The sequence below is a fragment of the Leopardus geoffroyi genome, chromosome B2 (assembly GCF_018350155.1).
Source record: "Leopardus geoffroyi isolate Oge1 chromosome B2, O.geoffroyi_Oge1_pat1.0, whole genome shotgun sequence".
Taxonomy (NCBI): Eukaryota; Metazoa; Chordata; class Mammalia; order Carnivora; family Felidae; genus Leopardus; species Leopardus geoffroyi.
Window position 1 is genome coordinate 81,017,923 of NC_059332.1, and position 12,309 is coordinate 81,030,231.

Consider the following 12,309-nt stretch of genomic DNA (forward strand, 5'->3'; position numbering starts at 1 on the left):
TTCATTGTTCATCCCTCAGGGCCCTTCTGGTAATCACTTGCTACTTGCCGAGTCAAACAAGGAATAAGTGGAAATGTTGTAGATACACCTAAGACTCTCTTGCAGAAATGTCTAAGGGACAACAGTGTCCCCAACATCAAAAACAACAACAGTAAATATTTGTCAAATGCTTATAATGTAGATAGGTACTATATTAAGTTAATATGGTGCACATATTAATTCATTTCATCCTTCTGACAACCCTACAAGGTAGGTACTATTATCATCAGCATTTTACAGATGGGCAGATGGGGAAATTGAGGCACAGAGAAATTAAGCCCCTTGTCCAAGACCATCAAAGCTAGTATCTGGAAGGGCTGATATTTAAACCCAGGTAGTCTGGCTCCAGAGCCTCAATCTTCCAACGTTCATGCCAAGGCAGTTATATTAGCAACCAATATTTCAGTCAACCAGAAGCCTCTGACAAACACAGTGACATATCCGTAAGACTATACAACCACAGCATGGCCGCCACCTCCTGTGACCCTGCCTATAAACACCACTTGCTGGGGTCACACAAGTCTCCAACCTCTGGAATATCTGTGGCAGGAGAAGCAACCTCCTCACACCATGGGAAGACATTACATACCCAGAAAAATCAGGGTACTGTAAAGAAGACACAAAGGCTGATTCCCAAAAATATCTCTTACCTTGTTCATGTTGCAGGGACTGGAGCAAGGGCTCAGACATGTCACAGTGCAAGGCAGCTCTGGAAGATTCTCCTCGTTGCTGTAGACCTCACTTCCCGAAGCAGACAGCTGCACTGCAAACACAAAGAGGAAATCCATCAGCTGGCTCTCAGGAAGACACAGAGCAGTTCTGTGTCCAGTGGAACTTTCTGCCATGATGGCAATGCTCCATGCCTGTACTGTCCACTATGGTAACCACTAGCCACATGTGGCTAGTGAGCATTTAAAGTGTGGCTAGTGCAGCCAAGGGCTGAATTTTAAATTTTATGGGATTTTAATTAAATTTAAATGTAAATAGCTACATGTGGTTAGTGACTACCATATTGAACAGCACAGGTCAGAGAATCAAATTCTAGATTCTAGAGAATCAAATCAAAAGCCTTAAGGTCACAGATATTGGACATGCCAGTGGCCAAGGAAAAGCTGGGTATTATATGCTCAGAGTAACTGCAGATACACAGAAACAAGAACATTCATTCAACTACTATTTTCTCAGTACTTACTAGGTGCAGGGTACTGAGGATATAGTGATCAATAAGCCAGAGAGGTCAGTTATTTAAGAGTTTCTAGCTCAGGCATGTGCTTCCTTGGGAGGAGAAAGGATCTAGCATGTAAGCAGCACTTACTTTGTGCCAGACCTCAATGCCTTCCCTGCTGCCTACAAGGAATAAAGGAACAGACAAGCATTTGCTGAAGACTGGTTGTACCACGGTCAGGGCTTAATAGATAGGACCTTCCACAGAGCCCCTACCGTAAGGGAATCCAGGAGGTCAGTTTCCCATGGGCCAAATGAACCAGATGATTTAACATCCCCTCAAATGGAATAAGGGTCCCTGTTTTTATCCATGCTATTGGTTCTTTAGGGAGGTTTTTTGATTCACTTGAATTACATTTTAGAGTAAAACAGTTATTGTACTGCTCCAGGGTTCTTTCTTTATCAAATATTAAGGAAAAATAAGAAAGAACATATCTTCAACCCCTTAATTAGACCTGTAGCCTTTTCTTTGAAAGATGTTTATGGGTGAATTTGATAGGAGAACAAACATTGTAAGGTTCCTTGTAATCACCTTATTTCTGTGTTGCTTTTTCCTGGTTGCATCTGGGAAGTGTTTATGTATCTGAACCTTTCCATAAAGACTAGAATTACAGGTTTAAAGGCAACTGCAGGGCTTTAAATTATTTTTATTTTTTAATTTTTTAGGTTTATTTCTTTATTTTGAGAGAGAGAGAGAGAGAGCAGAGGAGGGGCAGAGAGAGAGGGAGAGAGACAGAATCCCAAGCAGACTCTGCACTGTCAGCACAGAGCCAGATGCAGGGCTCGAACTCACAAACCATGAGATCATGACCTGAAGTGAAATCAAAAGTAGGAGGCTCAAACCACTGAGGCACCCAGGTGACCCCAATTTTTAATAATAATACAGTAATAATATAGAAAGTGTTCAATAGGAAAAGAAACAGAAGTCATAATCCCACTAATCATAATCACCTTCAGTTCTTAGCACTCAGCCTTTGTCTATTGGGGAATGACATGAGGCCCTGGTGTGTCTGCTGAATCGAGGACACAGAGAAGTCCAAGGCTATATTTCCTAAGTGAACATCTTTCACCATTAAGAAAATGGCTTTGTAATCTGTATTTTCAAAAGATAAACTCCTACTCCACACACATTACTATTCTGTGAACATGATATTATTAAATTCCTTTACAAATCAGAAGATAGGGAGAGGAAATTACAAATCACTCCTTGACTGTTTGAGACATAGGGATTCCAAAGAAAATACCACATTCAGTCATAGCAATAACATATTTTAACAATGATGTAGAACATGGAGAGACCCTGGAATTCTGACTTTATAGCCTAAAGACATCCAAACACCCCTGTATGTACCTGACGCCTGGGTAATTGATGCCTCAAAGTCAAGAAAATTCATTATCTAATTCTAACCAATCTTATAATGACTGAAAGAAAATTATGCATATAACTTTTACTCTTTGAGTTTCCAGAAGCAGATACTAATAAATGTATTTTTATTTTTTTAATGTTTACTTATTTTTGAGAGAGAGAGACAGAGTGCAAGTGGGGGAGGACCACAGAGAGAGGGAGACACAGAATCTGAAACAGGCTCCAGGCTCTGAGCTGTCAGCATGGAGCAGAAGCAGGGCTCAAACCCATGAACCGTGAGATCAAGACCTGAGCTGAAGTAAGATGCTTAACCGATTAAGCCACCCAGGTGCCCCTTCTGTTTTATTAAAAAAAATTTTTTAATGTTTATTTATTTTGAGAGAGAGAAAGAGAGATGGAGAGAGTGCTCACATGAACATGAGTCGGGGAGAGGCAGAGAGAGAGGGAGAGAGAGAACCCCAAGCAGTCTCTGCACTGTTAGTGCAGAGCCCAACATGGGGCTTGATCTCTCGAACCATGAGATCACGACCTGAGCCAAAATCAAGAGTCTTGGATTAGCCAACTGAGTGGCTAATTAGCCAACTCAGTGGCTTAGCCAACTGAGCCACTCAGGCACCCCACATTTCTGTTTTAAAGTAGAGCTCTACACGTGCTGTTTCCTTTTTAATAAATGTAATTCAGTACCTTTAAAAACTATATAGCCTAGCACGTAACTGGGAAACTTTTCCAAACGCCTTGCACAGATGTCTGATGTCACAATTCCATTCAAATGTACACATTGGTATCAACACAGGAAAGGTGGGCACAAGAAGATAATAGCAAACAGACAAGGATTCTTGAACACAATTTCCCCAAGGAAATTCCACCCAGCTCCAATCATGCCACAATCCCCTCTCCCTCAGAGCTTGGGTATATAGTCTGCACTAAAGCAATTACGGATTCTCCCCTGTGACCCCACCACCCCAAGTGTTCTTATGTCATTTTCATGTATATTGGTTCTACAACAAAGTCAAAATAAAAACTCTTTGAGGGAAATATTAGTCACATAGAAAGTTCTTAATAAATATTATGAATAGACTTTTTTTCCTTGCTCTCACTCACAGAGCCTAGGATGATGTGGACTCTTAATGGAGAATCTTAAACACAATGTTGATAATCACTGCAGACTGCCTTTGGGTTTTTTTTTTTCTTAAGGAAAATCTTTTAATGTCCAGGATTGTAAATATTTTAGGAAAACATTGCTAAAAATATTTACAGCTATATAGTGTTCAAAACTGTACAATGCACTTTTATATTAATACTCTCAGTTAGGGGCGCCTGGGTGGTGCAGTCGGTTAAGCGTCCGACTTCAGCCAGGTCACGATCTCGCGGTCCGTGAGTTCGAGCCCCGCGTCGGGCTCTGGGCTGATGGCTCAGAGCCTGGAGCCTGTTTCCGATTCTGTGTCTCCCTCTCTCTCTGCCCCTCCCCTGTTCATGCTCTGTCTCTCTCTGTCCCAAAAATAAATAAACGTTGGAAAAAAAAAATTAAAAAAAAAATACTCTCAGTTAGTACTGATATTGATCTGAGTGGTAGTTTTTTAAATGATGAAACCAGATTCAGAGAAGAAAAAGAATTCTTCTTAGTCATGCTGTTACAGGCAGTAGACTCTGGCTAGAAGTGACTTCATTTCAAGATACTACAGAATTAAAATACGTACAAAGCCCACAAATAAAATAAACCTCTCCTAATAACACACACACACACGCACACACACACACACACACACACACACACACACCCCACCACCACCACCACCACCACCACCACCACCACCAGAAAACACCTCAGCAAACAGATAACAGTTTTAGAAATTGGGTCAGTTCACTTCTGGCCAGCAACCAAAAAGACTGGCCTTGTTCTATCAAGTACTTTAAATCTTCTTTGAAACAGAGAGAACCTGGTTGTTCTGCAGCCAATTCCATTTAGAAGCTTAGAGAAATCTACAGCTTAAAAAAGGAGAGTGAATCTTAAATATAAAGCATTAGGGGAAAAGATACCCGTGTTACCATGGTGGAATTAAGGGAGTTTTCTTCTTTATTCTATTTTTCAATGTTTCTTTTTAATCATCCTCGAAGTTGGATTCCCGTGATACTAAACAAAAGGCAAGTACAGATACCTTCAAAGGATGCCTGGAGAACGTCGATCCCAGAAGCTAACGTGGGACTTCCACTTTGTTGATCCTAACAAAGTTGGCTGAATGGGCAACAAAGCCTGTGGTCAACCTTAGGCTTCGGAAAGGTTAATGAAATGTAATTCATCTTTCCAGGTGGGTAGGAGTGTGAGTAAGCAGAAAAGTAGAGACAGGGTAAGAAGAAGAGATCAAAGAGAGAATGAACAGAAAAGGTGAAGGCTACAAAGAGAGAAGAAAACGAAAGGACAGGTAAGTAAACAAAGACACCTAGAGACAGGATCAGTGATGCAGCCTCTCACCAAGCGCCCCTCACCATCCACGCCCTCACTAACAGAAGGGACGGAGAGGTTCAGGCTCCTGGTGACAGCACCACATCTTCTGGCTTCTCTGGGTGTCAGCAAGTGGGGCTGGAGTCAAGTAAAGACCGGGCTTACCTGTTTCTCCACTATTTATTTACCACCAGCCTCCACCTACCACAGAGAAAGGTCTATTTTCCCTGGATCACTGATAATGTGGTATAGAGGTATGGTGGGAACAGCATAAGCCAATTTTATTCTAGTCTCCTTACTCTAATGAGAGTACTCTTTAGAGTACTTACTCTTACTCTTGACACTCTTAAACATGTCGAAGGCTATTTGTGTGTGCGTGTGCGTATGCGTGTGAGTGTGTGTGTGTGTGTGTGTGTGTGTGTGTGTGTGTGTAGTGCTATTTCTTAGCCCTTGGAAATACAACTAACACTTATTGCCAATACAGAATGGAGTATGATGAGCTGGGCTTTTCTCCCCACTCCAACTCCTCCACCCCCTTCCAAGACATTCATTCTAGAAGGCTTCTGTAATACAACTCAAAGCTGCGTTGCTCAGGCACTCCTATGGGAAACAGGCCCATAGGAGCAGCAGCAGATCACTCATAAGGGTAATGGTCTTGCTGGTTTTTAGATATAACGCACCCTGATGTCAGTCTGTGGAATGGCCTCTTGTTCCTCCCCTCCCACCACCAAATCCAGCAGCCTAGGTAGAGGGCTCAAGCATGAGGACCCGAGAACTTGTGAGGAAGGATTAAGCACAGTCACAGAAAGACAAACAGGGTTTGGAGAGAAAGGGGGAAAAGGCAAGATGACAAGTATAGAGGAAATTCTCTAAAACTAGGACTTAGGAGCTTGGGAAATCAGACAAACAGATGAGAGATATATCCCTAATTCCCTTCCACCCCTGTTTTTACGAGTTGGAGTAATTTACATGTCTCTGAAGTGAAATCTTACAACCTTCAATTGGATGGAATCCTTGTACAAGCCTAGATAAATTTTAAGGCCATTTTATTACAGACAGTCCAATCCTTCTCTTCCACAATAAGGGGCATGGTGCTGGGATTAATGGATCCAAAGGTAAAGCAACAAACGGACCCCTCTCCCCTTCCCCAAATATACACACTCCTTGTAAGTGGCTGGCTCCTTCCTTTCTTTCTGAAGAAGAGGCAGGGGGATCAGAGCAGAGCTCCCTGAGGAGCTCCTTGCAGGCCTCTCTCCAACCTCAAAGTCACATCAAACATGTCTCTGGTTCTTCAGGACCTTGGTATCCTTGCTACCCTCACATTTAGGTAGCAAACACACCATAACATGGTTTTGCCCCAAGAGACTGAACAATGTTTGCCAATCTGCCTTGCCTCCCATGCCCTGCCTTCACAACATGCCATGGAAAACAAACAACCCAAGGATGAGGGTGTCTTCCCATCAAGCATCATTAGAGGCCTTCTTCCCCAAGGATAGGTCATACAGTTTGAAAATTAACGTTCTGAAATTTTAACTAGCATATGACCAATGGTTCAGAGAAATTGTGATAAGGAAGAAGAAATGAGAGCATTACAAATTGTAAAGAGAGTCACTGCTGGTAGCACAAAAATATTGCTCTGAGAGCCAGACAAGGTACAGTAAGAACACCAAGTGATAGCGTGTCCGTTGCTTTCAGAGGACTACCTCTGGCACACCTTCTGAGGGTTTCCCCCACTTCACCAAATCATACATAAGGATATCTAATGTTTAGATTAAGGGCTATCACTCTGTTAAGGGTCAATTTCAGTCCCCCAGTAATTTAGGAATATCTGTTTTTAAAAATGTTTATTTATTTTGAGAGAGAGAGCATGCATGCAAGTCCAAGTGGGGGAGGGGCAGAAAGAGAGGTTCAGAAACCAAAGGAGAGAGAATCCCAAGCAGTCTCTGTGCTGTCAGCATGGAGCCTGATGTGGGGCTCAATCCCATGAACCATGAGCTCAAGACCTGAGCTGAAAGCAAGAGTCAATGGCTGAACCCACTGAGCCACCCAGGCACCCCTAAGGTTATCTTAATTAAAGGCACAATATAGAAGAATTCCCAAGGCCTATTCTTCTTGCCTGGGCGACTACCTAAACCATGAGACACAGATTCAGATGCTTACAGGAGTCAAGAAAGAATAAGATGAAGGAATGGTCAGGCCAGAGAAGACAATGAGGAGTGGGGAGGCCTGGAGAGTCTGCCGCTCAACTGTGGCTCCAGAAAAGTAGGAGCAAGGCACATGTTCCCACAGCTTCTGATGTTCAAGAAAGCCAGAAAATGGAGAGACTACGTAAAATAATGTGTTTGTTTAATGTTGGCAATTTATGTTAGTATTTTGGAAATCCCATAGGGGTTGGATATGGTCATCCAGGTATATCTTCCATCGTACACTTTTTGTGTAAGTCAGGGGATTGTTTCTTTTAAATTCCAGGGCTGGAGGCTCCCAGTCTGTCTCCTGACCCCTCTAGGGCTGTTCGATGTGGCTTCACTGGGCGTAGCAAGCCCTGCAGAAGAGTGGGCAAGGGATGGCTTGGGAGCCAAGTCACTCCATCTGAGTATCTAGTCTGACTCTTCACATGTAATTTCAGCAAGCTACTAACCCTGCCTGAGTTTTTATTCCTTCATTCATAAAACTGGGGAAAATTCTTTATACCTCCTAAGATTGTTCTGAAGATTAAAAGGAGTAACTTGAAAAAAGTATCTAATGCATGGTGTTAAAAAGAGAGAAGCCCTTTCCCATCCCTGTTTCCTGCCACTGTTTAGCACCACCTCGTTCTGCTTGTAATTGAACACAGGTGCTTACTCTCAACCACCCTCCTGGATTCTAAGTATTTCAAGGGAAGATAACTTATCTGTTTTATGCCCAAACAGCCAGCACCTATCTCACCACCCTACACATAGCAGGCTTTCAGTAAATGCAAAATTTAATTATAACGTTGTTATATGAAGTTGTTATGGACTGAATGTTCATGTCTCCCCCTCCAAATTCATACATTGCCTAATCCCCACTGCTATGGTACTCAGAGGCAGGGCTTTGGGGAGGTAATTAGGTTTAGATGAGGTCAAGGAGCCCTCATGATGGGATTAGTGCCCTTGTCAGAAGAGACACCAGAGAATTTGCATGTATACTTTCTTTCTTTCTCTCTCTCTCTCTCTCTCTCTCTCTCTCTCTCTCTCTCCCCTTCTCCCTGCTATGTGAAATCATATCAGGAAGTCAAATGTCTGCAAGAGATCTTTCACTAAGACCAAATGGACTGGCATCTTGCTCTTGACCTTCCCAGCTTCCAGCACTGTGAGAAATAAACTGTTGCTTAAGCCACTCAGTCCATGGTATTCTGTTATAGCAGCACAAACTAAGACAAATGTTTAGGAAGATCTTCCGTAAATCTGGCACCAAATGAGCCTATTTCCACTTATCCTCTCCTGATGCTTTAATGTCAATATGTATAATCTACGCATTTGGCCAGAACATTTTGAGACTAAAAGAAAGAAACCAGGTCCAAATCAAGAAGAAAATACTTAATGTTATTAAGTATTAAAAAGAATTTTCTCTCGAGACGTATGACATCACGTTTAGGTCAGGAGGGCACTTTTTGGTACCCTCAACATGCCTCAGCAGAGAAAAACTGAACATAAGATATTTCATCACCCTATTAATAAACAAAGGATCGTGCTTTAATTCTGGCATCCTCAGTTCATGTTTGCCAATAGTGCATGTCACTGCATGGGTTGTACTTGGTGGCTGTCCAGAGTTCTACGCAATCCCCCATCCATTTGTCCACCATGGGCTGAGAAGGCCTAATTGTATTCATCTAAGATGGTTTACCAACCCTGCCTGACCACCCGTGTTTCTTTGATTTTACTCTGAAAGAATCCCAGAGACCTTCAAACAATCCTAGCTTCCTTCTCCCTTGAGGGGTTTGCTTAACAATTCAGGCAAACACATTTCCTGTGATTTGCTGAGAAGCTAAAATAATTTAACACAAAGCCTAGTTAAGGGATTTCTTCAGGATGACCCACTGAAAAGGAACAAGGGAAATTGCTAGAAAGGTATCTCTTTACAGAAGCTCAAGGGGACCAGCTATCTCGCCAATAAAAGGTTTCCAACGAAGGAATTTAAATACTCTCAAGGATAACTTGAGGATAAGTGTAATGAGGGGCGACTGACTTCCTGGGGGCTAGTGTTTACAACTGAAACTCATCTGCTTAGTAAGCCAGATTGGGTGTAATGCCTTGTTCCTCTGGGAAGAAATTTTCATTAATCCTCAGAAGAAAGCTGAATTTGGCAGGATGGGCCCTTGTTGAAAGCAGTCTCAGGGATTCGCTGTTAATCTCTGCTTTCTTGAGGCTCTAATTCTGTACTTCCCAATGCCAGCCTCTCCTTAGTACGGCTTGTTCTTTGTGAGGGTGTCCCACGTCCTGGCTTGTTAACCTTTCCAGAGGGATCTAAGGTTTGCTTCTACCGCAGCCCTACAGCTTTCAATGCTTTCAAACCAGTTTAGTGTCTTTGTCAAAACAACTCAAGTTGCCATACTATGCAGGTGGTGGAACTATAGACCCCACAGCTATTCAAACAGTGTAACCCTGGATTTCCATCTCCCATCCCTGTGCCCCAAACACACACACTCAAAGCCTGACATGGGCTCTGGGGGAATTCTTCTTGCCCCCTTTGGCAAACAGTTCCCATATAAGCATAAACATCACAGCCCCTAGAATCTAGAGCCTATGGCCAGGTCAGGATCACTCACAGGCCTGTGGCATCAATATCTTCTGGCACATGGGAATTTCCCTTGTAAGTTCTTGCTATTTTCTACTTTATCCAACACACCTAGGGATTGTTCTGGGTGGGTGGGCTGGGCATAGAGGGCTAGAAGTGGGTCAGGCTGCACTAGCTCAGTATATACTATTCTGCCAGAAGTATCTAATTTGGGGTTCCCTAAACTCAGTTTTGCTGTATTTAGGGTCCCCTCCATGGCCATTTGGCTATAATTCAGGCTGGAGCCAGAAATGTGTTCTTTGTAGCATTATGCTGTATTGTTGTGACTCACACCCAAACTCTTCTATAACAGAGTGACGCCGGGTAAGGAAAAGCATAAAGGTGGCCCAGAGAGGGACAAGTGGCCAGCATCAGCAGTGCAGGCATTTTCCCAAGGAGGCAATCACCTCCCGTACGAGGCCATACTTTCCGCACACAGCCAGGTCTGTCCTCGGTGAGGAGGAAAGGAATCTGCCTCCCATGTGCTTTTCCATGATTTAGAGTTGGGCGACTGCACGCTGACGTTTCAGTAGCCTCAGAGAGGCAGGATGGCAAGGAAAGAAACAAGGGCACCACGACCTCCTCACATCATAACCGAGGTCTGTGGAGTCACTGCGTTCTTCCACAGCAGCCAAGAGAACAGCCACGGAAAACAGCTCCAGCAGCCGACCTGGAGGCCTCGTCCCTGGGGTATCCTCTGATCTCATTACAGCAGTCGACACTAGTCCTCACAAAACAAACAGAGGAAATTTATGCCTGCCTTAGCCTGTGGAAAGCTCCGCATTCCTTGTTTAACGAGAGTTCCAGCTTCTGAGACCACAGCCATCGGGGATGGGGAGGATGTCTGCTTTGCTCCAGAGAAAGAACTGTTGTGGCTGCCTTTCCCTCTTTCTGGGGCTGGATATGAAGGCAGAGAGCCTGCAGAGAGCCACTGAACTTGTGGCCTAGGCTCTCTACTCCAGTCCCTGCAGAGAAGTTCCCTTTCTTCTTATGTCAACATCCCCAGGCTCAGTCGGTGGGGCCACTTCCTCTTGAACAGCTCTGGGAAAGTCGCTGCATTGCAGCCTTGAAGGGTTCCACCTGCTAAGGCCACAATTCTGAGAGAGAGACTGCTCTGTGCGACAAAACTCCAGGTCTTCTGGGGGGAAAATTTTCCCCTCAAAACACCCTTGCTTGAGGTTTGGAAAATTTCGCCTAATTTGGGGTTCCCACTTTTAGGACAAATGCCAGGAGGGAAAAATGTTACTTTATACCCTTGAATTCAATCTCAGAAGTAAATGAGTGGCCAGCTCATGAGGTGAAGAGTGAATTCTGAACCAAAATAAGAATACGGCATTCATTCTGAGCCAGGGTGACTCTGCCCCCTCCCCAGGGGACACTTCAATGCATGGAGACTTTTTTTTTTTTTGTCATTACTGGGGGGAGGCTGCTACTGGCATCTAGTGGGTAGAGGCCAGGGATTCTGCTGAACATACTACCATACACAAAACAGCCTCCATAATAAGGAATTATTTAGTCCAAAATGTCAACAGTGCTGAGACTGAGAAACCCTAATGTAGAGGGAACATTCAAGGACGTGGGTAGGTTTAAATGATAAATCTTTTTTTTCCCCCTTACAGAAATGGTTTTTAGTTTTTAATGAACTTGTAAACAAAAAGGCTCCCATTTCAAAATAAAAACAGAATCCCAGATCATATAGATGTTTACAGTGATTACATTTATCTAAGCAACATACATACACGTTCAGTTATAAGATGTTAACTAAACTTCTGTGACGAATATCCTTTTTTAAAATATCAAGATATTACAGGGTTAATGCAGAGCCCTAAGGAAAGTCTCAACACCTCTGTGTTTTTAAGTCTTCACTTTAGATGCTGTCATTTATAGCACAGTGAAGAAATCAGGGTCATCCAAAATACTGACAACTGTTAATCACATAACACTAATGTTGATATCCTATAGTTAAAATGTGCACAATTAACAACCACAAAAATTCACCAGTTCTCTCTTGAGTAAAATAAATGAAAACTGCCTTTAACCTATGCAGAGTTAGATCATGAGAGCTGCCTGGAAGACACTGGAGCAGCTTCGCTATCAGATTATACTAGGTAAAGGTGTGATCTGAGTGCTTACTATCATTAAGTCAATGGTAAGTACTAATAGAAGGAATTTATGAGCTAAAACCATATATGTAATCTGAGTATATCTAGGGCTGGAAAAAATGGCAGAACGTTTCAACTTTTAAAATGTCAGCAAGAGGGGGAGGTGTTCCTGGATGCCTCAGATAGTTAAGTGTCCGACTTCGGCTCAGGTCATGATCTCATGGTTCGTGAGTTCGAGCCCCACGTCCGGCTCTGTGGTGACAGGTCAGAGCCTGGAGCCTGCTTCAGATTCTGTGTGTGTCTCTCTCTCTGCCCCTCCCCCACTTGTGCACATGCTCTCGCTC

The 12,309-nt window shown here is 43.2% G+C and overlaps 1 protein-coding gene across 3 annotated transcripts in view; it reads right to left on the bottom strand.

The window, feature by feature from the left end:
- Positions 1-12,309, bottom strand: part of BACH2 (BTB domain and CNC homolog 2) — a 357,318-nt gene that overhangs the window by 260,507 nt on the left and 84,502 nt on the right. For all 3 annotated transcript variants that reach the window (XM_045499041.1, XM_045499042.1, XM_045499040.1), the window contains exon 2: positions 690-802. In XM_045499041.1, the coding sequence (XP_045354997.1) occupies positions 690-698 (9 nt within the window). In that variant the 5' untranslated portion in view covers positions 699-802. The remainder of the gene's footprint in view (positions 1-689; positions 803-12,309) is intronic.